Source organism: Anomaloglossus baeobatrachus, chromosome 8, assembly GCF_048569485.1.
Source record: "Anomaloglossus baeobatrachus isolate aAnoBae1 chromosome 8, aAnoBae1.hap1, whole genome shotgun sequence".
NCBI lineage: Eukaryota > Metazoa > Chordata > Amphibia > Anura > Aromobatidae > Anomaloglossus > Anomaloglossus baeobatrachus.
In genome coordinates, this window is record NC_134360.1 from 209,022,878 (window position 1) to 209,050,352 (window position 27,475).

The following is a 27,475-nucleotide window of genomic DNA, read 5'->3' on the forward strand; positions in this document are numbered from 1 at the left end:
ATGCCTTTCTTGAAAAATATAATATTACAGGTTATGAGCACTAGATTCTGTAAAGGGATGTTGATCCATGGAACTAGTCTGATTGCCATATTTGAAGTGGGGGGACAATTTTTCCCCTAATATTGGGCAATTAGCATCAGCCTCTTTGGTTTTTGCCTTTTTCTGGATGATCACGCTAGGTTATTTGCATTTTCTTTCAGTCTTAAAACTATGAAACTATAATTAAAATATACCAGTGGTGTTTTCTCTTAAGACATATGGAAAAAAAATAAGGCAAATAATTTCTTCCTTTCAATTACATAATCTGTCAGCACGACATGTCTTCAGGATGCACAGCTTGCGGCAGAAGTGTTCAGGGAAAAGGACAAAACAAGAATTTAGTGCGCTTGATACATCATCTAGAGCTGCAAAATTAACATTTGCAGAGATTTAGAGATCAAAGGCAAAGCTTTAAAAAAATTAGCTGCGGAGAATATGCAAAATGATTCCGAAAATAGCACAGACGATAACAAGCAGTGGGCAAGGAAGATAATTGGAGATTGAATTAAAAAAGGGGGCAGGGAACTGAGACTTTTGTTGCTTGCGCTGCCCAAAATGTGAAGATCTAGAAGTATCCGAGGGCAGATGTGTGTGGGATGAGCTGTCACATACACTGGATGCACCCAGCTTGTGTTTGAACATGACTTTTGGTGGGAGTGGAGGGGCACTGCATGCTCAGTCCTGTGCCTGTCCCATGAGGGGGTGGCATTAAACCTTTAAACATACAACCTTTCTCTTTTGTAATTCGACTCTACGAATGAGGTTCAGCGAAACCAGGTAATCAGTAACCCGACTGGATCATCCGATGAGACAAGAGGTGGTGTGATTCTGCTTCTCTCCTCCCAAAACCAGGCTGCAGACTGAAAACTTATTGTGAGTACTTTTTCAGTATTTACTATCTTGGCATTGGTTTTATTCCAATAGCACATTGTATGATATCCCTTTTTTTTCCTACCTGCAAAGTTTCAGATATTTCACATTTGGGATCCATTGTTCTTGCACCATGATCCTCAGTGCTTTCGTCCTACTTTGTGAATGCTGTTTGCTGCTTGGTCCCTTCAAAACTGCAGCAGATGAAGGCGATTATGGAGAAGAAATCGTTCTCACGCTTGCCCTGGAAGAGGATGCCAATGTGGAGACGGAGAAGAAGACAACTCCAGGGGTTTTCCTTTGGAGCAATAGGGTAAGTTCTTCATTTAATATTTGATGTTGTTTCCATATTAAGTCCAATGGAAATATTTAAAAGAGCCTACATATATGATTCATCCCCCCTAAACTCCCCCTCCCCACAAAACAAACATATACTGCATATACATACACCTACGTATATATTCAATGGCGACACGGATGCAAAAGAGGCACTATAAGCCTATAAGACCTGGCAATTTAGGTATGTTTTTGAAATATTCTAACTATATACAGTGGAACTTTGGTTAACGAGAACAAGCCGTTCTGGGACTGGGCTTGTAAACCAAATTACTCGTCTAGCAAAGCAAGATTTCCCATAGGAAATCATTGCAATGCAGACAATTCATTCCACAACTTGTTCAATGTCCCATTCCACACATGTACAAACACACACAAACACGCACGCACACACACACATTTTGCTCACCTTACCTTCCGTTCTATCGCCGACCTCCTGGTTCTTGCAGTTCGCCGGTACAGGATGTGTATCGGGTAACCATCGCGACTAATGCCGGAGTTTCCGCTGCCAGAGCGCTGACGTCAAAGGCAGGAGCCGCTTGCCTCTGATTGGTCAGCGCGCTGCCCTTGAGTAGCCGCTGACAGTTGAAGTTCCTCCCTCGTCGCGATGGTTACCTAATACACATCCTGCACTGGCAAACTACAAGAACCAGGAGGCCGGTGAGGGAACGGAAGGTAAGGTGAGCATATTATGTGTGTGTGTGCGTGTTTGTGCGTGTTTGTGTGTGTTTGTGTGGACTGCAAGAGCGGGTTAGAGCACGGTGGAAGTACGGAACCGGAAGTGTGTGCGGTGAGTATTTGCTCGTACGGCAAAGCTTCCTCATCAACTGAGTTACAAATTGACAGCAAGCTTTGCTCGTAAAGCGAAATACTCGCTAATTTGGGTTACTCGTTAACCGAGGTTCCACTGTATACCCTATTTCCCTGAAATTAAGATCTACCCCTAAAATAAGCTTTAATCGGATTGTTGGGGCTATTTTGAGTATGCTTAAAATATAATCCCTGCTCCAAAAATAAGCCGTAGTTGCAGTTCCATAAAGAAGTGTCCAAACTGCTAATAATGTTTAAAACTACATCAGGATTCTTCATCAAAGAAAGTACACATCCCTAAAAGAAAAAAAGACACCCCCAAAAGAAAGCAGACACCATCAACAGAAAGCAGGCACCACCAACAGAAAGCAGACCCCCCCCCCCCCAAAAAAAAAATTGCACTCACCAGACCCCAAACAATTACAGTTGGCCAGTGCCAATGGTGAATGGACTCTCACACAGAGATCTGCATTGCTGTCAGATCCCTCACCGTTCTGGCTGCATTGCCCTGCAGCTATCACAAACAGATCGGGTATCAGTATCATTCTACGCGAGTGATACTGCTTCCAGTCACCAGGGGGACCAACCGCTGTAGAACACAGGGGGACCTAACAACAACGCAGATTTGTATGTGAGAGCCCATTCACTTGCCAACTCTAATTGTTTGGAGTCTGGAAAGTGCGATTCTTTTAGGGGTGTCAAGTTAGAAATGATCATTTTGTTCCCTTTTATGTAATAAAGTGGACTATTGAACAAGGGGTGTAATATATAAAAAAAAAATGTTTATTTAACCTTTAAACATTGATTTAACAAAATTACTTCCACAATCCAGTTCCAGCACAAACATCAATGATTGAGCTCAGGACAGGCAGACATTTTCCATATCTGCTTTTGACTACATGGATGGAGCCTCCTCGCCTAGTTCCCTCCTATTTGCCCTTTTAATAATTATCTGTGGCCACCATAGTTAATCATACAACACTAGACTCCATCGTCACAAAGACAGGTAGAGTTTGGGTGACGGGTACGTTCCCCTTCGAAACTAGGACAGTTGCATAGCAACATAATTTGGGCAGATCGGCTTTACTCAGCACAATGTCAGATACAGTGTGTATTTGCTATAGCCACTCTAAAGCGCTCGATAGACTAAGTAGTTTCAACATTCACATGAGGGACAAACATTGCTAAATAAACCAAACTGAAAAAATCCAGAACAATTTGTACAACCATTTTTCTCAGGTCTTTGTTTGTCTCATAGGGACCAAAACAACACTGTGTTACTTCACACATCTGACGCTAAAATCTCAACCACCTTTGTGGGCCCAGAAACACATTCATTTCCTCACACATGCCATGCTACTCTATATAGCTGTCTCCTTCACACAGACCCTGATCTCTAGAGCTTTCTCTCCTTCACACAGACCTTGCTCTTTAAGACTCTTTCTCCTTCACACAGACCCTGCTCTATGGGGCGCCGTCTCTTTCACACAGACCCTGATCTCTAGGGCGTTCTCTCCTTCACACACACCTTGCTCTCTAGGACTCTGTCTACTTCACACAGACCTTGCTCTTTAGGGATCTGTCTCCTTCACACAGACCCTGAACTCTAGGACTGTCTCCTTTCTATATACCCTGCTCTCTAGAGCTCTGTCTCCATCACACAGACCCTAGTCTCTAGGACTTTGTCTCCTTCACACAGACCCTACTCTATAGGACTCTCTACTTCACATATACCCTGCTCTCTAGGGCTCTGTCTCCTTCACACAGACCCTGATGTCTAGGAATTTGTCTCCTTCACACAGACCCTGCTCTATAGGGCTCTGTCTCCTTCATACAGATCCTGCTCTCTAGGGCTCTTTCTCCTTCACACAGACCCTGCTCTCTAGGGGTCGTTCTCCTTCACACAGAGCCTGCTCTCGAGGGCTCTGTCTCCTTCACACTTCTCTCAGCAGCACCACACTTCTCTACTTGCTGTCCTACCTCATTCAAGACTAGACCCCATCAGCTCTACACAGACCTCCTCGTCACTATTTCTGACCTCCAGTTTACCACCTACATAGCCATAGGCTTCCTTCTCTTTTGTTTCACCACATAGATACAATCTTGCTTCTTCAGAAGACCAGAACCTGGCCTAAAACTGTTCATACCTTAAGCAGTCAGGCATACAAGCTCACACACATAGTTCTGCGCGCTCCAAGAATGGCACCAAACCTTCTTCTCATGTGGGCTATCCTCTGCGAAACGTTTCAAGTACACCATGCTCTGCCTTTGGCCAACACAAAGCCCTTCCTCGGCCTTGCCAATCTGCCCGGACACTGTCACCTAGATGATTTCTCATTCAGACAGACACTCCACATTCAATGGCTCCACATTACAAGGTGGCTCATCCTATATGCAAAAAATAAATATATACAGTGCAATATGATATAGGCTACAAATAAAAGGGGATATGAAGGTTCATCATCCTTTTACACATCCTTTCAAGCTGAATGTGGGCTTCACAAAGGAAAAAGGCTTCTTTCAACAAATTTGGCACAATTTGACCTCTCAGGCAGGCAAGGCACGCTTGTGTGCCGCTCCTGCAGTGGATCGAACTGCTCGGATCTGGGGGTAATGATTACTCATGGCTCGAGGGTCTCCGGACCCGGGGGCTAGGGGCCACACTCAAACGGAAAAGGGGATTATTTATAGGGGATAGGTAAATAGTTCATGACGCCACCTGTGGTGTACGGTAATTGGGAGTACCGCCGCTGCCGTTGGGAGTATCCGGGTGATAGAGTGGGGCAGCAAGATGAAGTTACCCTCCACGGGTAGGGGTAGGCCCTGGGACTCTGGATGGTTATACGGGGTGCAGTGCAGGCAGGGGTCAGTCGGGTACTCACTCAACAATGAAACAGACGCTGACAACAGGGTAAACCAAGTCTCTGTCTGCCGTTGCCTCTCGAGGGGACCTCGTCCGGGTCCCGTCCCCTGCACCACTGCCTGGTGGTCTGTAACCTGCCTCCTGGCACCAATTTAGATTGTCCGTTGTGGCCCGGTAGCGTGGAGCTTTCCGGGCCCCACTCCCCACTGTGGCTAAGTGAAGGAGCCTGCTCTCAGAAGCTCACACTTGGGATTTCAGTGGGCTGCTTGCTTGGAAAGCCCTATCCCCCTCATTGCGCTATTTCCCTCGATCTCTGAGCTTCGTGGGAACAGTCCAGAAAGCCCCTGTCCTCCGCAGGTTAATTGTCGGGTCGCCTGAAGCTTCTCCCCGACCTAGGGTCCGTGTACTCCGCCGTGCCTTCAGTCCTGGACCGGTGATAGGACTAAGCTGTTGACCGTCCTCCTTGACGGGTTACAGGCACCTAGCCTCAATCCCCTGCGACCAGGGGTCCGACTCCTCCAGGTCCGGACCACCGTCTGCGACCTAGTCTGCTTCTCCCCTGGGAGCTCCAACTCCCAGCTTCCTCAGAGCTCCTCACAGCTCGAGGGTTACTACTCGACTAACTTGACACCTCCCACCTCCCTGTCTGACCCCTAGGTGGGCGGCCCTATTTCTGCTTAAGCAGCCCACTGGTGTGCCTGAGAGGTGTGGTGCAAAGTGTATTTAGGATTTGTGAATGCTGGTGGAGGCAGTACTGCAGGACAGGTTCCCAGAACCATGGGGAGTTTGAGTCCTGCACAGGAAGGGCAGATTGGGCAGAATCCTGTGACGACCTGAATAGTCCAGGGCGTCACACTTGCTATGAGCATCCATTATTTGCTAAAAATGTGACTTTTTACTCAATTTACCAAATATATATTATTTAATGTATCTTTGGAGGCTGGGCACATTTTTCTTGTCACTTTTCAAATTCAATAAGTTCTTTCATAGTTTGGAGCAGAGTTTTGCAGGTTACATTTGCTTCGGTATTGTGGCACACTTTATATACAAAGATTAATAAAAAAAAATATATATTCTTTACGTCCCCTACTTATTTTACTTTGCTTTTTCACATTCAATGAGCAGAGACTATTGCTTTTTAGGATGCCTGGAGAATGTCCGGCCAGTACGTGGTGGTCTTAAAAGAAAATGTTCACAAGTCCCAGACAGAAAGAGTCATCCGTCGTCTGCAGACCAGAGCGGCAAAGCATGGCTACCTGACCAAAGTTATCTATACTTTCCATGAACTGTTTCGAGGGTTTATGGTAAGGATGAGCAGTGATCTCCTGGAGATGGTAAGTGGAAGCTATTCATCATCTAATTCATGATGTGAATTTTGGAAAAGCAGTAACAGAAATGTTGAACATTTTATTAAAAAATACAATTCTGCATCTACAGGTACATGTACCATAGAGGCAGGAGAGTAAGATGGGACATTACTAACCCAAATGCGCCATCAGTAAAAAATTCAACACTATATTTGCTCAGCACAACAATGATGATAAACTACAGGGTTAAAAGTATTATCCATCTTTTGGGACTTTTTTTTATTCCTATCAATATATTTTGGGCTAAAAATTATTTTTACAAATGGGTTTCATTAAAAATGTTGCATCAATTTGTTTGCCTTCTCAGCCTCTGTGTTACCCTTTCTATTGCTGGCTGCAGAATCAGTTAAAGGGGTTGTCCACTACTTGGACAACTTCTTCTCAATCCCTATGTTTCCCCCCGGTAAAAATAATAGCACCTATACTTACCTCTGGCGTTGGCACAGTTCCAGCGATGTCGGCACTCACTCTCCCGGGGCTCACATGACATTGTTACATTACATAAACCCTGTATCCAATCACAGCCGGCTTCACTCTTTAGTGGCACAGTTCCAGCAATGTCGGCACTCGCGTTCCTTGGGCTCATGTGACCTTGTTACATCGCGTGAGCACTGCGCCCAATTGGAGCCGGCTTGACTCTGTCAGCACAGATCCATCAGTGTTGGCACTTACTCTTCCAGGGCTCATGGGACATTATTCCACCATGCAAGCACTGCGCCCGATCAGTGCTGGCTTCACTCTCTGTCTGCACAGTTCCAGCAGTGTCGGCATTCACTGTCCCGAGGCTCATGTGACATTGTTGTATCAGACAAGCACAGCGCCCAATCAGTGCTGGCTTCACGCTCTGCCTGCACAGTTCGAGCAATGTCGGTACTCACTCTCCTGGGGTTCACATGGCCTTATTACATCATGCGAGCACTGCGCCCAATCAGAGCCGACTTTACTCTCTGTCAGCACAGTTTCAGCGATATTGGCACTTGCTCTCCCAGGGCTCACATAACATTGTGACATCACATGAGTCCTGGCCCAATCAGAACCGGCTTCATTCTCTGTTGGCACAGTTCCAGCAGTGTCGGCACACGCTCTCCTGGGGCTCAAGTGACATTATTACATCATGTGCGCCCCGTGCCCAATCAGCGTGGGCTTCACTCTCCCCACCTTTGAACGAATCGAACATCACCCTTTAAAATAGTTTTTAAGGCTTTTTAAAGGGAACCTGTCATCAGAAATTTAGCTTGAAACCTAAAAGTTTCCCCCTCTGCAGCTCCAGGGCTGCATTCTAGCAAGGTTCCTGTACTTTTTGTGGCCCCTTTTAAACCAAATTAAATACTTTATAAACTTGTATCTTTTGCTATGTAAATTTTGTAAATCGTCCATGGGGCGGGCTCTCTGGTGACCGTTGCTGTTCCTCCAGCACATTGACGCCGTCCCCCCACGCTCCATTTCATCCATCAGGATGCCGCCCACTGCGCCCGAGGTGCCGTCCACGCCAGGATCGCTGGTGACGTGTGTCACAAGCACGAGATTATGGGTGGCGCTGTGATTGCATCGCAAAGTGCCCGCCCATAATCTCGTGGACGCGCTTTTCCCCCCTGCCACCAGCGTTCTGCGCAAGCGCTCGCCGGCCAAATGACCTGACGTCACCTCCTTCCCATCTTACCCTGCAGCAGGGCAAGATGGGAAAGAGGTGACGTCGGGTCATCTGGCCAGCAAGCGCTTGCGCAGAACGCTGGAGGAAGAGGGGAAAGTGCGGTCACGAGGTTATGGGCGGCACTTGCTGATGACACTCACAGCGCCGCCCATAACCTCGTGCCTGCGCCAAACGTCACCAGCGGTCACACGTGCAGACAGTGCACAGTCCCGCTACAGTCGCATAGCGCATGCGCGGGACCACGGGTGCCCAGGGGCGGCGTCCTGAGGTATGAAATTCAGAGTTGGGGGGCGGCGTAAATCTGCTGGAGGAACAGCAACGGTCACCAGAGAGCCTGCCCACATGGACGATTTACAAAATTTACCTAGCAAAAGCTACAAGTTTATAAAGTATTTAATTTGGTTTAAAAGGGGCCACAAAAAGTACAGGAACCTGCTAGAATGCAGCCCAGGAGCTGCAGAGGGGGAAACTTTTAGGTTTAAAGCAAAATTTCTGATGACAGGTTCCCTTTAAGCCATAAGTTTGGCCACTTAAGACTAGATTCAGTTTTTAGTCCTCTATCGTACTAGATTTTGATTCATTTTATTGATAAGATTTAGGCTATGTTCACATGGCGCAAACAAATTCTGCTTCGGATTTGGTCACAGATATGGGCACATTATTTGCATATGAAGATCTGCTCAAGAATGATCACACTGAAACTAGCACCATACTTTCATTTTCATCCGTAAAGTGATATTAAATTATTAAATCCACATTTACTTGTATTGTATGATAAATTGCTGTGGATGTGCTTCACAGATTAGAAGAATAATAATATAATAATAATAATAATAATAATAAAAAAAAATATATAACCTCTTACGTTCCCTTAGGCCCTGAAGCTGCCACACGTCGACTACATTGAGGAGGATTCCTATGTGTTTGGGCAGAGTGTGCCATGGAACCTCGATAGGATTGTGCCCTCTCCACATGTCTCCAACCACTCCAACCCCCCAAGTAGGATATTTCTTATCATTTATGTTTGTGTTATGTGTACATTTATTTTTTATACTAGGCAAGCCTACACTGATTACATAATATGGGTAAGACCTCATTCAGTCATCCGTTATATGTCATATCTGTGTCTTCTATGGATAAAACACATTCCCATTATAGTCTATGCAACAGTTCAGGTGTTTTTTTACACTAAATATCTGCAAAAAAAACCCTTGGAAAACATAGACATGTCCATTTTTGATTAGAGTCATGAATCAAAATCACCCATTCAAATCAATGGGCCAGTGAAAGAAAAATGGCAGCACACAGATATCATTCGTGTGTCATCGAACACTGTCTGTTTCTTTCTGTTTGGTGGGTAGGAGAAGTCTTGCCATTGTTTTCTCTGAATATGAGTGAAAAACAGATGCCACACTGATGGTAAAAAATGGACAAAAACTGTATGAAAAAGGGATTCAGTTCATGATGAAAAATGATCAGTTTTTTCACGAAAAAGCAATGTCTGAATGAACCCTAAAGAACACTTATTACCAAGAAAACCAACAGCTCAAATGATCCACCTTACAAAGTGAGTGGCACTGATAAACCCTTTAAGGGGACGCGTCATACTCCCCGGCTTCAAAAGAAGGACAACAAAGATGGCTGAAAGAGGAGGTGCTGGCACCAAAGAACGGAGATGCCCATATAACCCAACTCCCCCGCAACGGCCGTTTAGGTAAGTATTATAATGTGATTTTTACGTTCTACACAGCGGCCTGGGCTCTTATATACAGCATGTTAGAATACTGTATATAAGGGATAACTGGTGGTGGCCGCAGCTTATAGGCCCCAAATCTGCTGACAGGTTCCCTTTAATATTTTGATATCTGTCTACATTTGACATCTTTCATGCACTTTCATGGTATGGAAAGACACTGATGGTGGTCAGGATAGGCTAGAACGAAAGGATAGGCCTACAAAATAATATCTGGGGGAAATTAAGAAGTCTCCATCCACACAAGTCTTATGACTAGAGATGAGTGGACCCATGGAAGTTTGGGGTTGCCGGGTTCAAACGGACTTTAGATGAAGTTCAATCTGGGACCCGGACTAGACCTCAACTTGATACCGGAGCCCGAACTCCATTGGTAGTTACTGATTGGGCAGTTCGGCTCTCCGCCCACATACAGACAGCCATAAACATTTTCAGAGGAAGGGTGGGTGGGTTTTTTTTGGACACACCACATCTGAAAACGTTGTTTATACCCCCAGTGGGAACCAAGCAAAGACTGCAAGCAGCTCGCAGAGGGCTGAGCACCGAGTGTACCCGAGCACCCCGATACTCGATAAAGTGGTTAGCATATGTACAGCACCCGAGCTCTGAACTCGGACACTGAATTTTTTTAAAGTCCATGTTACCAGTTACCATTCCCTTATATTGAGTAATGTTTGCTTTCTATCTTCTCTTTAGACACAGGGGAGTCAGTGAATGTATATCTGTTAGACACCAGCATTCAGAGCAACCACAGGGAAATTGAAGGGAAGGTTCTTGTCACGGAATTTGAGAACGTTCCCGAGGAAGATGGGACCAGATTCCATCGGCAGGTGGGTTATTCATAGTGATTACAAAAAATAACTGATGATGGACATGCATTACTTATATACTGTAGCGCCAACATATTCTGCAGCGCTTTACAGCCATCACCATCCCTGTCCCCATCGGGACTCCCAATCTAAAGTCCCTATCTGTATGTCTTTGGAGTGTGGATGGAAACCGGAGAACCTGGAGGAAACCCACACAAATACAGGGAGAACATACAAACTCCTTGCAGATGGTGTCCTTGGTGGGATTTGAATCCAGGACCCCAGCGCTGTACAGCAACAGTGCCAACCACTGAGGTGGTGCATGATGACCACTTGTCTCCACCATTTCTAAAATAAAGGGGACATTTGATGGAATTCTACGAAGTTCCATTTTTTTCTTTTTCTTCTAGGCCAGTAAATGTGAGAGCCACGGCACCCACTTGGCCGGTGTGCTGAATGGAAGAGACGCCGGTGTTGCCAAAGGTGTAAATCTGCGCAGCTTACGAGTATTGAACTGTCAGGGTAAAGGGACAGTGAGCGGAAGTCTGATGGGTACGTCCTCTAATAGTTATTGTAATGCTTGGAACTATTTCCCAACTGTTACATATGGTACTATATAGGCGTAGAATGAGATACATTATATGTAAAATACAGTAGATACAATTTAATGGTGCATGTAGATGTGAAGATTCGTTTGCTGCTCATTTACCAATTATCTTCTAGTCTAAATACACCATAAGTTCTGCAATTAGATACTTCTGCATGGAATAAAGGAGCCTAATGTGCTAAAATCACACAATTATGGCATGCACTTGTCGCGGGTGGGGGACAGATCACAATCGAGGGGCCGCTCGAGGCACTCGGATCCGGGAGGTGGCTGTGGCTCGAGTGGCAGCCGGATCCGGGGCTCACGCAGCCGTCCGTCGCCCCCGAGTGAAAAGGGGTTATTTACAGGGGATAGAGTCTTTATCAGTGACGACATCCGTGGGTTGCGGTGAGGGATGGTGACACCTCCGCTGCCTTGTATGTGGGTGCCCGGGGCTGATGGAGCGGGTCAGCAAGGTGGGATCCCCTCCATGGGTAGGGGAGGTGCAGTCCCGGGGCCCAGTTGGGAGTTGTGGTGGTGGCAGGGATAGCCCAGCGGAACGCCGTCCGCAGGATTGGCCCGGATGGGACTGGTGTACTCACTCTGAGGATGACGCAGTAACTTCACACAAGTCCATGAGGTAAACCAGAAATTGCCGGTGTCCGTGGGTCTTTGGTGGGTGGTGCTTGGATCCCACACCCGGTACAATGGAGCAGGGCCCTCTCTCGTGCACTACAGTTGAAAGTCACTTTAACTCCTCTGATTGGAATGGGGGGAAGTCCACTTCCCTGGACTAGCCCGGATTTCCACTTACAATACCGGCGGGCCACTACCCTGCCCCGGTTCACTTCGGGTTCCTTCTTACAGCTCACCTTGTTCCAGCGGTTCCGGAGCTCACTTACACTTTTCACTTCGGTCCCCTGAGCTTACTCCTCACTTCAGCTCCCAGAACTTGGCTTGCACTTCACACTTCCACAGCAGTCCAGGAGGTCCAACCTCTGTCTGATCTGCTCTGCCTCCCTCCTCCAACTACTTGTTTCCTCCCCAGACACTTGATCACCCCTGAGTGGGCGTCCCTACTGTTCTGGGGAGGAGGGGGGCTGTTTGATTGTACCAGTGTGGGATTAGGTGGATTTTACCAAGGAGGAGTGAGTCCTGCACCCTTTTGGTGGATGCAGTCCTATGTGCCACACTTGTTTTGCCAGGGAGGCACACACTTGATTACTTGGACCCCATGGAAATACTCATCATATGCCTCATAAGCTTTCATGTCTCCTGATCTGAGCGAACACCCATATATATGTCTGTTAGTTCAGGTTTGGAGATCCACAGTCAGTCCTGGTATTGTGATCCACACATGGACTGTGAAACATGGACGCCTAAATCCAACTGATCTCTATCAGTATTTGGCATAATCGTTTTGTTCAGAATTCAAATCTGCTTTATTGTCACAATCAGTGTTATCCTTATCCATGGGCTCTGCCTAATATTGCAGATTTAAGTGCTAAGTGCAGAGCTATGTTATCAGACACAGCCTATGGACAAAAGTTGTACTGAGTCCACAAAAACCCCCAGAAAACAAAGGTTTCTAACCCTGGATATATCCTTTATTGCAGGTCTGGAATACATAAAGAAAGCCGTGACTGAGCAGCCAAACAGCCCCCTGATTATTCTCATTCCCTTTGTTGGAGGGTACAGCCAAACACTCAATATGGCCAGTCGGATGCTTATTAATTCTGGGGTCATAATCATTGCCGCTGCTGGGAATTACAAGGATGATGCTTGTCTGTATTCACCAGCTTCAGAACCAGAGGTTAGTATACCAGTATGGTGGTCAGACCTCTATTTTCTTGGTACTAAGCTCCTGTGAGACTGTGACCGGGGTTATCTATGACGGCCGGTATGTCTCGCCCCGGTTGTGCTCACTCCATGATAGAAAGTAAATCCACTCTAGGGTTAATGCTGTTTCCCTACAGGCTGAAGGAAGGGTTAAATGGAGACAGGAACGAGGGGCAGGTGTGCCGGGTGTGAGGGAGTGATCACAACTCCCTGAGTCTCTGCTGGAGAAACATGTATATTGCTGTGGATTTTTGTTTGGACATTAAACACCGTGTGCTGTGAACCTATATGCCTGGATCCCGTGTCTTCTGCTGCGCAGCCGACCGCGCTACCTCACATATGGTGGAGAATCGGCGGGCATGCCAGCCCGGTGAGGTGTACTTCCTTTTCTGGTGATCCGGTAGCACATGTCCTGGATTCAAGCAGCTATACTACGGCCCAAACCCAGCGACGCCATGGAGGACATACTAAGGCATTTGGCTCAGGCTAATGCACAGCAGCAGCAGGCTAATGCACAACAACAAGAGGCTAATGCACAGCAACAACAGGTGAATACCCACCTGCTCCGGACTTTGGAGCAACAGCAGCAACAGCACCAGCAATCCTTGAAATTGCAGGAAAAAAGGCACCAAGAACAGATGGTTCTCCTGGCCAAGTCAATCCGTGCCGGACCGGCAGCAACAACCCCGGGACCGGGTGACGACGGCAGCGTCCGGAAAGCGGTGAGACAAGCGTTGCAAAAGATGACCCCGGGGGATGATGTGGAAGCGTTCCTGGCAGTGTTTGAGCGGGTGGCCGAGCGGGAAAAGCTGCCGACCCCCCAGTGGGCTGAGGTATTGTCGCCCTATCTGACGGGGGAACCCCAAAAAGCGTACCTGGACCTCGGTACCGAGGACGCCATTGACTATGTGACCCTGAAAGCCGAAATACTGGCTCGGTTGGGGGTGAATACCTATGTACGGGCTCAGCGGGTAAATCAGTGGTTCTATGAGGAAGCCAAACCCGTACGCTCCCAGGCCTATGACTTATTACATCTTGTAAAAAAGTGGTTGCAGCCTGACACTCTGAGCCCGGCGCAAATGGTGGAAAGGATAGTAGTGGATCGTTTTGTGCGCACTTTACCCGTCACCGTTCAACGGTGGGTAGGACTGGGTGACCCGAGTACCCTGGACCAATTAGTGTCCCTGGTAGAGCTGCATGTGGCTACGCAGGACTTGATACGGGACACTGAGACTTTGCGTACCGCCCGTCGGTCCGGCCCCTCCAAGCCTAGGGCCAAGGACCCACCGCCGACACCGGTACAGGAGTCCGCTACCATCCTGGCTGAGGCCGCGCCCGCCGTTCCTGAGGTCCGGAAGGCCATGTACCCTAAACGACAACTTGTCAAGGGGGTTTCCTTCCCTATTAGATGTTGGCGGTGCCAGCGGGTGGGACATATGGAAGCCCAGTGTCCCCTGACCACGGAGCCCATGGATTGTGGGGTTACCCGGCGGGGTTCAATGTATGCTCAGGTGGTGTGTACCGCTGACCTGGTTCCCCCAGAGACTGAGCCCCACTTGTGCCAAATACAGGTGAATGGATGTCCGGTTACAGGATTGTTGGATTCCGGAAGCTTAGTGACCCTTGTGCGATCCACCTTGAGGGCTAAAGTAAAGGCCACAGGACGTACCGTGGGGGTGGTTTGCATACATGGGGACCGCCGAGACTATCCCACGGGGATTGTCACCATCACAGCACCTTGCGGTCAGGTGCAACATGAGGTGGGACTGCTTAACACTCTTCCTTATGACGTGATCCTAGGACGGGATCTGCCCTATTTTTGGACTTTATGGAAGGGAACCCCTAGGTCCCCTCCGATATTGGTCAGTCCGGGGCCTGAGCCCTACAATCCTGAATCCGGGACACCTGCCGTAGGGGTCCCCATGATATGTGAACCCGATAGGTCGCCCCTAGAGGTATTGGCAGGAGAGGCTGAGACGGTCGAGCCCATCCCGGACTTGGAGGCATCCCCGGATGCGTTTGGGACAGCCCAACTCCAGGACCCTACGTTAATACATGCCCGGAATAGGGTGTTAGTAATTGACGGGGTGGCCCAGCTGCCCGGTGCCCAGGTAAGGTACCCCCATTTCGCTCTTAAACAGGATTTACTCTACCGGGTAGATGAAATACGGGGCGTGGGGGTGGAGCAGTTGGTGGTGCCCCAGCCGTATCGCCGGCGGGTCCTCGACTTGGCTCATAAACATCTGATGAGTGGCCACCTAGGGGTCAAGAAAACGCAGGAGCGAATATTGCAAAGGTTCTATTGGCCCGGGGTCTTTGGGGAGGTAAAACGGTTCTGCGAAACCTGCCCGGAGTGTCAGCTTACCGCACCACTGGTCCACTTTCGCAGTCCGTTGGTGCCGTTACCCATTATAGAAGTCCCTTTTGAACGGATAGGGATGGATCTGGTGGGGCCCCTCGTAAAGTCTGCTCGAGGGCACCAACACATCCTAGTGATCGTTGACTATGCCACCCGGTATCCAGAGGCGATACCTCTCAGACATACTGCGGCGAAGCTTATAGCTCGGGAGTTGTTTTCTGTGTTCTGCCGGGTGGGGTTGCCCAAGGAGATCCTTACGGATCAGGGGACCCCATTCATGTCTAAAGTGACCAAAGAACTATGCCGGCTACTCCAGATCAAGCAGTTGCGTACGTCTGTGTATCATCCTCAGACGGATGGGTTAGTAGAACGATTCAATAAAACCCTGAAAACCATGCTAAAAAGGGTGATCTCCAAAGACGGGAAGGACTGGGATATGATGCTTCCCTATTTGATGTTTGCCATCCGAGAGGTGCCACAGGCATCCACGGGGTTTTCGCCTTTTGAATTGTTATACGGGCGACATCCCCGGGGATTGTTGGACCTGGCAAAGGAAACATGGGAGCAAGAGCCCACCCCCCATAAAAGTGTGATTGAACACATTTTAGGAATGCAGAACCGCATAAGCGCGGTCATGCCAATTGTGAAGGAGCATTTACAGGAGGCTCAGGCCGCGCAAAGCGGCCGCTATAATAGACAAGCCACCGTGCGGACCTTTAAACCCGGGGATCGGGTGTTGGTATTAATCCCCACGGCGGAGAGTAAATTCCTGGCTCAGTGGCAAGGCCCCTACGAGATAAAGGAAAAAGTCGGGGTGGTCAACTATAAAGTATTGCAGCCCGGTAGGCGGAAACCTGAACAAATATACCATGTCAACCTATTAAAACCGTGGCAGGAACGGGAAAGCCTGATGGTTGAGTTTCCCCCATCTCCCTCCTCTTCGGGTCGTTCACTCCCGGCTTCAGCGACCTCCGGAGAGGACGAACCGGAAGTAAGGATCGGAGAAGCCCTCACCAAGCAACAGAGGCGAGAGGCCAGACGGCTGGTTCAGCAGAACCCCGATGTCTTCTCCGAGTTGCCGGGTAGGACCAGTCTGATACGACATGACATTGTCACCGAGCCCCACCTGAAGGTACGCCTGAAGTCATACCGCGTGCCGGAGGCTCGAAGACAAGCCATATCAGAAGAAGTGAAGACAATGCTACGCCTGGGGGTCATCGAAAAATCCCGGAGTGAATGGGCTAGTCCCATTGTCCTAATACCAAAACCCGATGGCTCCTTAAGGTTCTGCAATGACTTCCGGAGATTGAACGAAATATCCAAGTTCGATCTCTACCCCATGCCCCGGGTGGATGAGCTGATTGATAGGCTGGGACAGGCGCGATATTTTACCACGCTCGACCTGACCAAGGGGTACTGGCAGGTGCCACTGACGGAGTCCGCCAAGGAGAAAACCGCTTTTGTTACGCCGGAGGGTCTCTTCCACTATGTTGTCTTGCCTTTTGGGTTACATGGCGCTCCGGCCACGTTCCAGAGGTTGATGGACTTAGTGCTGGAACCCCACCAGGCGTATGCATCAGCGTACCTTGATGACATCATTATTTACAGCCCCGATTGGCAGACCCACTTGGAACAGGTACAAGCGGTGGTGGACGCGCTTCGAACAGCCGGATTGACAGCCAATCCCAAGAAATGTGCGTTGGGACTCACGGAAGCCCGCTACTTGGGCTACGTGATAGGCCAAGGAGTGATAAAGCCCCAAATTAACAAGGTTGAGGCGATCCAGAAGTGGCCTAGACCCCTGACCACAAAGCAGGTTAGGGCCTTCCTGGGTATCGTGGGGTACTACAGGAGGTTTGTAAGAGATTTTGCGGGACTATCAGCCCCCTTGACGGACCTTCTCAAAGGCAAGAAGTCCGTCATGGTGCGCTGGACTCCGCAGGCCGAGGACTCCTTCCGGGCCCTGAAGGGGGTCCTGTGCGGACAACCCGTTCTGGTCAACCCTGATTTCCGGAAGGAGTTCATAGTACAGACTGACGCCTCTGAGGTCGGCCTGGGGGCAGTGCTGTCTCAGGTGGTTCAGGGGGAGGAACACCCCGTCACCTTCTTGAGTAGGAAGCTCACCCCTCCCGAGCGGAATTATAGCGTAGTGGAGAAGGAGTGCCTGGCGATTAAATGGGCCTTGGAGTCCCTACGCTATTACCTGCTGGGACGGCAGTTTCGCTTGGTGACTGATCACTCTCCGCTGGTCTGGATGAGGTCCGCCAAGGAACGGAATGCCCGGGTTACCCGGTGGTTCCTTTCTCTGCAGAACTTCCGGTTTACGGTTGAACACCGGGCCGGTAGGTTGCAGGTCAACGCCGATGCCTTGTCCCGCGGCCCGTGTTTGATGGCGGGAGTTCAACCCCGCACGCTTGAACTGAGGGGGGGGGTATGTGAGACTGTGACCGGGGTTATCTATGACGGCCGGTATGTCTCGCCCCGGTTGTGCTCACTCCATGATAGAAAGTAAATCCACTCTAGGGTTAATGCTGTTTCCCTACAGGCTGAAGGAAGGGTTAAATGGAGACAGGAACGAGGGGCAGGTGTGCCGGGTGTGAGGGAGTGATCACAACTCCCTGAGTCTCTGCTGGAGAAACATGTATATTGCTGTGGATTTTTGTTTGGACATTAAACACCGTGTGCTGTGAACCTATATGCCTGGATCCCGTGTCTTCTGCTGCGCAGCCGACCGCGCTACCTCACACTCCCTGCAAAGACACAAAGTTAAATGATGACCTTTTGGCCACCTTCAGCCACTACTAGGGAGATGTCACGCCAGGGTGAGGGAACACACAGGGAGAAAACCATGAAAGATGCAGAGGAAGGCCCTGGCGATAGAAAGAGGAGTCACCACTTCACACTCACCTGTGACTGATCCCTGAGCTCAATAACGTCCCAAGGTGGGACCTCCCCCCCCAGTGCGCCGTCACACGCCTAGACCCTCCCTGACCCTGAGTTTACCCTGGCTAGTGAAGGAGTAGACAAGACACTGGTCTCACTACTACAATAAAACAACACAAGAAAATTAAGACCTACGGGGTGGGGAAAAACACAACAAAAAACAACTTCACAACTGCAACTGCAATGACACCTCAGCTCCTCCAGAGACAAGCTCCTTCAAAGTGGTCCCTATAGAGATTCTATCACTGGCATGGAGTAAAGCCAGGAGTGGGTAAATATAGCGGAAGGGTATGACGACAAGATGCCGCAGCTGTGCTTAAGGCTATGAGTAATCTCAGCCAGGAAGGAAAGAGTCCTTAACCCTTTCAGCATCAAAAGAAAGTAAATCCGCTCCAACACAAGATGTAACCTGCAGATTCAACACACTCGTGATGGGACCTGTAAAGCTTAGTGGCAGCTGCAGGCAGACAGGATTGTATAAGTCTCATTTCAGGAGACCTTGCAGCAGAATGTCTGTGTCTGTCTTTAGCTCCTTTCTAACCTGTCTCCATAAAATGTTATGAGCACCAACTGACAACTATCTCAGTAATGGGAAAATCTGTATTCAATGAAGACACAGTTTACAGATTTTATTCATGAATTGAGAGAAAAAAGATCAGTCCAGGAGGAGAAAGAACCAGATTTATCTGATAAGATAGATTACAAAGTTAATAACTGATAAGATCCTTAACCCTAAAATGAGAGTACAACATGATATTGTTCCATTTACAGGTGATTACAGTTGGAGCCACCAACTATGAAGACCAACCAGTCACAATGGGAGCACTCGGCACTAATTTTGGCAATTGTGTTGACCTGTTTGCTCCTGGAGATGATATCATCGGTGCATCCAGTGACTGCAGCACGTGTTTTATATCTAAGAGTGGAACATCTCAAGCAGCTGCACACGTGGCAGGTATGGAGATCGGCATCTACAGACGATAAGGGGTTGGAAGTAATAAACTATCAAAGCTAATGTTGTGGCTTATATACATCTTTGGGAGAGAGAATGTCCGGTGCATTATAATAGCGCTGCCCTTGTCTCACTGCTTCCTAATGACTCTTGTTTAAAGGGACCCTGTCAGTACACAATGACTATTCAGACCAAGCACAGGAGCTTGATGCACCTTGGTTTTCCATCTATCTCTACCCTTTTCTTCCTTGATTGACAGCTCTGGCTTTACACGAGTCAAAGGAAGTCAGTGATTAATTGAAAACAAGTAGGTGGGAAGGTGCATGGAACTGCTCGACTACACTAAGGGTGCACCAAGTGCCTATGCTTGGTTTTAGCAGCTTCCTTTAAGGCCCTGGTTTCCCGACTGTCCTTTACACCTTCATTGTAGGCAGTGCCCATCGTTGTTCCTTTGTAGTAGTCTTTGGATATCGCTGACCAACGTATTGATCATTCTATTTTAGGTATCGCAGCGATGATACTTAATGGTAAGCCCGATCAGACGGTGACCGAACTGAGGCAGAGGCTTATAAACTTCTCTACTAAGAACGCCATTAATGAAGCCTGGTTTCCGGATGATCAGCGGCTCATCACTCCTAACCGGGTGGCTGGATTACCTGTTCAACTCAATAATGGCAAGTTACATAATCAGCTGAAGATTTAATTTATGTTTTAGCTTTATTTTCCCAGTCTGCTATAGATTAGACACTGCATTGAGCTAGGAGTGTTCGGACAAGGGACTATGTATTGCCAAGAAGTCTCAGTGACTGTGGAAGCTGCTGTGACCCAACCAACAACACAGGATAGGTGATACATGTATGATCAGTGGGGATTCAACAGCTGGGACTCCACCAATCACATGAATGGGGTCCTGTGCCCCCTGTGGGAATAGAGTGGTAGTAAACAACTGTTTTTGACTGTGGAAGTCAAGCAGGCACTGGGCTGCTCCAATTGATGTCAATGCCGCCTACTGCATCATTCACACAGGACCCCTCCTATAGATTAGTGGGCATCCCAGTGGTTAGACCCTAGTGATCATATGATTATCATCTGGCACCCGAGCATGGTAGTGCTTGCTCATCACTAGTTATGAGAACTGAGCACCTGAGCATGGTAGTGCTCACTCATCACTAGTTATGAGTACTGAGCGCCCGAACATGGTAGTGCCCGGTCATCACTAGTTACCATACCTCCCAACCGTCCCGGATTCTGCGGGACTTGCACGATTTATCAGGGCTGTCCCGCACTCCCGCGGCTCACAGCTGATGTCCCGGCTCCTCCCCTCAGTGAAGTGAATAAATTAAATTATCATCGGCTCTGGATTTTCGGGGCGGCCGGGACTCGAACTCGTGGGACTGTGAGTTCATTGTTTTAAAGGCAGCAGCTCTAACCACTGAGCTACTGCCTGTATTGAAAGCAATGGGAAGATTTTGTTATCTTGACCTCTATACTGCAGGTGAGACACCAGAAGCAGATTATTCAGCTGCAAAGATGGATGGAGGGATGGATGAATGGAGAGATAGAGGGATGGCTGGATGGATGATAGAGGGATGAATGGAGGGATAGAGGGAGGGATGAATAGAGGGATAGAGGCAGGGATGGATGGATGATAGAGGGATGAATGGAGGGATGAATGGAGGGATAGAGGGAAGGATGGATGGATGATAGAGGAATGAATGGAGGGATAGAGGGATGAAAGGAGGGATAGAGGGAGGGATGGATGGATGATAGAGGGATGAATGGAGGGATGAATGGAGGGATAGAGGGAGGGAGGGATGGATGGATGATAGAGGGATGAATGGAGGGATAGAGGGAGGGAGGGATGGATGGATGATAGAGGGATGAATGGAGGGATAGAGGGAGGGATGAATGGAGGGATAGAGGCAGGGATGGATGGATGATGGAGGGATGAATGGAGGGATAGAGGGAGGGATGGATGCATGGATGATAGAGGGATGAATGGAGGGATAGAGGGATGGATGGATGGATGAATGATAGAGGGATGAATGGAGGATTAGAGGGAGGGATGGATGATAGAGGGATGAATGGAGGGATAGAGGGAGGGATGAATGGAGGGATAGAGGCAGGGATGGATGGATGATAGAGGGATGAATGGAGGGATAGAGGGATGGATGGATGGATGATAGAGGGATGAATGGAGGGATAGAGGGAGGGATAGAGGGAGGGATGGATGGATGATAGAGGGATGAATGGAGGGATAGAGGGAGGGATGAATGGAGGGATAGAGGCAGGGATGGATGGATGATAGAGGGATGAATGGAGGGATAGAGGGATGGATGGATGGATGATAGAGGGATGAATGGAGGGATAGAGGGAGGGATAGAGGGAGGGATGGATGGATGATAGAGGGATGAATGGAGGGATAGAGGGAGGGATGAATGGAGGGATAGAGGGAGGGATGGATGGATGATAGCAAGATGAATGGAGGGATGAATGGAGGGATAGAGGGATGAATGGAGGGATGAATGGAGGGATGAATGGAGGGATAGAGGGAGGGATGGATGATAGTTTGATGGATGGATGATAGAGGGATGGATGATAGAGGGATATATAGATACACGACAGATAATAGATAGATAGAGATAGAATCATAGATAGATAGAATCATAGAGCAATAGAATCATAGATAGAGGGATAGAGATAGATAGATAGATAGATAGATAGATAGATAGATAGATAAATACTGTATCTCAATGTTGGTGAAAGAGTCAGATTCATTTGTTCCCATAAAACTACTATAAAGAAATGAGGAAAAAAATTCAAATACAATTTTTTTTTTATTTTTTTATTTTCACCACCTTGGATTCAAACTAGCAACGTTCAAAACTTGTGTCCAGCAGCCTCCTGGCTTTCCTAGCTGCTCTAGCTGTTGAGCCACTAGGATTGATGATGTCAGAGGGAGGATTTCACATAAATGAACCTACAATGCAGCCTCTTACACAGCAGATTACACAGGACACAGCTACATTGTACGTACAGAGCAGCATCTCTATGTCCTGTATTCTAGAGGGAGAGGAAAAGAGGATTTTTTTTTTCTTCTAATAAAGTTACTAAAAATAATAAAAAAAAATAGAATAATGTAATTTTATTGCACTTTTTTATAAAATAATAAACATCACAAATCAGCAAATAACATGGACATATTTGGTGTCCATGTAATCGTAATGACCTGAACAACACAGCGATCAGATTATTTATGGGGATTGGTAAATGGCGGGAAAAAAAAGGCGCAATTTATTATTTTTCTTTATTAAAACCCATAAAAAAATGTAATAAAAATGGATCACTGAGGCCGTGTTCACACATAGCGTAAATGCTGCATTTTTTCTGCAGGTGTCCGCGCCACGAGTGCAATAACAATGTTCTCTGATTATTGCGTGTTTGCGGTATTTTTTATGCATTGTCCTCTTATTTGATACATGTTTGTTGCTGATGTGAATCCTGAAGCTTATAAAGAAAGAAACACCAAATCCGCACAGTTTAGCGGCGTCTTTACACGCACCAGGAGCGGAGATTTCATGATGTCTCATCCACTTTGCTTGGACAATTAGTCCATATTCACATGTAGTGTAAATGCTGCATTTTTTTCTGCTGTTTCTTTGCACATTTATTCTGCTGTGTTTAATTGTCCAAGTAAAGTGGATGTGATTCCATGAAAAGACGCCGCTGAATTCTGCGGTTTTCGGGGGGGGGGGGGGGATTCTCTGGAGGTTTCTATGTAGAGCTTAAAAAAATGCAGGAAAAAGCTTCTCTGTACGATAAAAACACTTAAAAACGCAGATTCACATCTGAACCAAAAACACATTAAATAATGGAGAAAAGGCAGAAAAAATGCAGCAAAAATGGAAAAAACAGAGAAGATTGTTATTGTGTAGTTTGGTGCAGACAGAAACAAAAAGAAACAGAATTTATGCAACGTGTAAACACGGATTGATAGGCACAAATAAGCAACATGTCATATAGTGACACAGAAATATAAAAAAATTCTGACTGCTATGAATATGAATGAACAGTCCGGGACATCTGCTGAATGACCCTTACTGCCAAATGGCTAGGGGTGTGGCTAGGGGCGTGGTCAAAATTTGCCGCGGCGCGCTGCACGCGCCGCATACTTTGTCCCTCTTTCCTTTCTTGAAAAGTTGGGAGGTATGCTAGTTACCAGTACTGAGCACCCGAGCATGGTAGTGCCCGCTCATCACTAGTTACCAGTACTGAGCACCCGAGCATGGTAGTGCTCACTCATCACTAGTTACGAGTACTGAGCACCCGAGCATGGTAGTGCCCAGTCATCACTAGTTACGAGTACAGAGCACCCGAGCATGGTAGTGCTCACTCATCACTAGTTATGAGTACTGAGCACCCGAGCATGGTAGTCCTCACTCATCACTAGTTACCAGTACTGAGCACCCGAGCATGGTAGTGCTCACTCATCACTAGTTATGACTACTGAGCACCCGCGCATGGTAGTTCTCACTTATCAGTAGTTAAGAGTACTGAACACCCGAGCATGGTAGTGCCCGTTCATCACTAGTTATGAGTACTGAGCAGCCGAGCATGGTAGTGCTCACTCATCAGTAGTTAAGAGTACCGAGCACCCGAGCATGGTAGTGTCCGCTCATCACTAGTTACGAGTACAGAGAACCCGTGCATAGTAGTGCTCACTCATCAGTAGTTAAAAGTACTGAGCACCCGAGCATGGTAGTGCCCGCTCATCACTAATATTTACATCCGACTGCCCCCAGGAACTGAGAACAGCAAATAGGTGGGGGTGCTGGGTGTCAGGCTGCACCGCTTGGATATTGATAACCTATGCTATAGATAGGTCATTGTTACGGGGGCTGTCGGATAATAAGGGAATGGAAGGCTATCCGACAGTCAGGGTCTACCGTGCAGAGCTCTGCTGCAGAGTACGGCAGAGAATAGGGGAAACCTGTACCACCAAAGCGGTACTGACACTGTTGCGTCACAGTGTCACCAAGACCAATAGCGGCGTATACTGTTTAAGCCACAGTGACTACCTTATTAGAATAACATAGGAGTGGAAATGCAAAAGAGTGAGGAATACAACATAAAAGTGCATAGACGTCACAGTCTGTGAGCGTGAAAGCACCTGTCTCAGTTAACAGTCACAGAGACTAGGTGTAGTGTGTGCAATATGGCACCTACCTATGTCCGCTCCACTTGTGGTGCAAGGATACGGACAGCAGCAAGGCTGCTAGCTTGAAACTCCTGCCTATGACCGCTCCCCTAGTGTGCGAGGATACGGACTGCTGCAGGAGGCAGCGTAGTGGAGCGTTACCCTAGAAGGCAACGACCACCTAACCTACCTATGTCCGCTCCACTAAGGTGCGAGGAAACGGACAACAGTACGGCTGAAAGGTACAGGAGCGCTACCCTACCGATAGCGCTCACCTCAGAGTAGAACCACAAGGCCCAGTCAGACCATGTGCAGCAAGCACCTGCCTATGTCCACTCCACTAAGGTGCGAGGATACGGACCACAGCATAAGCTGCAAGGTACAAGAGCGTTACCCTACCGATAACGCTCACCTAGATAGAATAGGTGCCGCAAGGGACATGCACAGAGCGTCTACTGCTATGCAGGAACCAAGAGGACTGAGCGCCAGGCGGCGTGCGTCAGGGTCTTATATAGACTCTGTGCCTCATCCAAGATGGAGGACACCAGAGCCAATCCGCTGCCAGAATGACAGCAATGACGTCACGCTGGCCTATCACCGAGCAAAGCGTCACAAGCACATGACCTGCGACCAATCGGCATAAAAGGTGTCAGAGACATGTGACCACGTGTCACAAGCACATGACCAGCGGCCAATCAGCTTAGAAGGTGTCAGAGACATGTGACCTCGTGTCAGCGATGATGTCACCCGCACATGTGCAATGGCTCCAAGATAGGACTTAGGGGTACTTTGCACACTACGACATCGCAGCTGCGATGTCGGTGGGGTCAAATTAAAAGTGACGCACATCCGGCATCACATGCGACATCGTAGTGTGTAAAGGCTCGATGATACGATTAACGAGCGCAAAAGCGTCGTAATCGTATCATCGCTGCAGCGAATCCATAATTACGCTGACGCGACAGTCCGATGTTGTTCCTCGCTCCTGCGGCAGCACACATCGCTGTGTGTGAAACCGCAGGAGCGAGGAGCATCTCCTACCGGCGTCACTGCAGCTTCCGTAGAATATGCGGAAGGAAGGAGATGGCCAGGATGTTTACATCCCACTCATCTCCGCCCCTCCGCTCCGATTGGCCGCCTGCCGTGTGACGTCGCTGTGACGCCGCACGACCCGCCCCCTTAACAAGGAGGCGGGTCGCCGGCCAGAGCGACGGTCGCAGGACAGGTGAGTCCATGTGAAGCTGCCGTAGCGATAATGTTCGCTACGGCAGCTATCACAAGGATATCGCTGCTGCGACGGGGGCGGGTACTATCGCGCTCGGCATCGCAGCATCGGCCTGCGATGTCGCAGCGTGCAAAGTACCCCTTAGTCTCCAGCGCTTGCACATGTGCAGTAGCAAGAAATCCGAACATAGTCTCCAGTGCTCGCACATGTGCAGTAGCAAGAAATCCGAACATAGTCTCCAGTGCCACAGCAACCGTAACAGTACCTCCCCCTCAAGGGACCCCCTCCCGGCGATGCAGGTAATCGGCAACTAAGTCGGGAGCATGGACAGCCTCCTCAGGCTCCCAAGAGCGATGTTCCGGGCCGTAGCCCTCCCAATCTATCAAGATGAACCTGCGGCCTCGAACCATCTTAGAACCAACTATGGCTCGTACCTCATAGCTAGAGCGAGAGGAATCAGAGGCAGGAAAGTGCACTTCACGAGCGTGAGGTAAAATAGCCGGCTTTAGCAGTGAAACATGGAATTTGTCATGGATCCTAAGATGGACGGGTAACTTCAATTGGTAGACTACAGGATTTACCTGTCGAAGAACCTCATAAGGACCCAGGAAGCGAGGAGCAAATTTGACAGAGCTCACTCTAAGTTTCACGTTTTTTGCAGAGAGCCACACAAAGTCCCCAGCAGAAAAGACAGGGGCCGGGCGACAAAACCGATCGGACACCGTCTTCATACGGTCCTTAGCTGCTTGGATCGACTCTTGAGTCCGATCCCAGACCTCTCTGGCATTAGTCGCCCAGTCGGCCACAAGAGGAGGAGGTGCAGCAGCGGGAAACGGTACCGGTACCTTAGGGTGTTGCCCATTGTTGAGTACGAACGGTGTCTGCCCAGTGGCCTCAGCCAGAGAATTGTTAAGGGCAAAATCTGCCCAGGGTAGGAGGGAGGACCAGTTATCGTGGTTCTCAGCAACAAAGTGTCGAAGGTATATAATCATGGATTGATTGGTACGCTCAACCAAACCATTGGTCTCCGGATGGTATGCCGAAGAGAGATTCAACTCAATTTGCAGAAGGCTACAAAGATCTCGCCAGAAACGGGAAGCAAATTGCGGACCTCTATCACAAATGATACGATCTGGCATCCCGTGAAGCCTAAAGACATGCTTGAGGAATAGTTTGGCTAGTACCCTGGAAGATGTGATTCTCGATAACGGTACGAGATGAACCATCCGGGAGAAATGGTCCGTAATGACCCACACAAATCGATGTCCCTGTGAACACGGAAGATCACCCACAAAGTCCATGCCTACCACCTCCCATGGTCTATCTGGCACTGGCAAAGGATGCAAGAGCCCAGCCGGTCTCTGCCGTAACGGACGGTTGCGAGCACCTGAGTAGCAGGAACCGACATATCTTTTGACGTGGCTGGCTAAGTGTGGCCACCAATACCACCTCTCGAGTAACTCTCGTGTCCGTCTAATACCAAAATGCCCACCCACCTTTGAGGTGTGGGCCCACGACAATATATCATTTTGTCGATTCGGCGGAACAAAGGTCTTGCCCGGTGCGATTTGGTCTAACTTTACAGGAGAGAGTGTGTGAAAAACCCTAGATGGAAGAATGAGACGAGGGTCCTCATTCTCTTCATGAGATGATTCCATAGAGAGAGAGAGTGCGTCGGCCTTATTATTCCTACTCCCGGTAAGATAATTAATGGAGAAGTTAAACCGAGAGAAAAACAAGGACCAGCGAGCTTGCCGAGGATTCAAACGTTGTGCAGTTTGCAAATATGTCAGGTTCTTATGGTCTGTAAAGATCTGAAAGGGCTGCTTGGCTCCCTCAAGCAAGTGACGCCACTCTTCCAAAGCTAATTTTAGGG

General features: G+C 48.4%; 1 protein-coding gene across 2 annotated transcripts in view; it reads left to right on the forward strand.

Moving 5' to 3' along the window:
- The first annotated feature begins 616 nt into the window (after positions 1-616).
- PCSK9 (proprotein convertase subtilisin/kexin type 9) overlaps positions 617-27,475 on the forward strand; it is a 40,103-nt gene continuing 13,244 nt past the window's right edge. Inside the window, exons 1-9 of one of the 2 annotated variants that reach the window (XM_075320132.1) lie at positions 617-912; positions 1,003-1,222; positions 6,061-6,252; positions 8,812-8,935; positions 10,386-10,519; positions 10,909-11,050; positions 12,701-12,897; positions 18,997-19,180; positions 19,681-19,851. In XM_075320132.1, coding sequence (XP_075176247.1) covers positions 1,043-1,222; positions 6,061-6,252; positions 8,812-8,935; positions 10,386-10,519; positions 10,909-11,050; positions 12,701-12,897; positions 18,997-19,180; positions 19,681-19,851 — 1,324 coding nt within the window. In that variant the 5' untranslated portion in view covers positions 617-912; positions 1,003-1,042. The remainder of the gene's footprint in view (positions 913-1,002; positions 1,223-6,060; positions 6,253-8,811; positions 8,936-10,385; positions 10,520-10,908; positions 11,051-12,700; positions 12,898-18,996; positions 19,181-19,680; positions 19,852-27,475) is intronic. The other variant, XM_075320133.1, reaches the window with a different exon arrangement.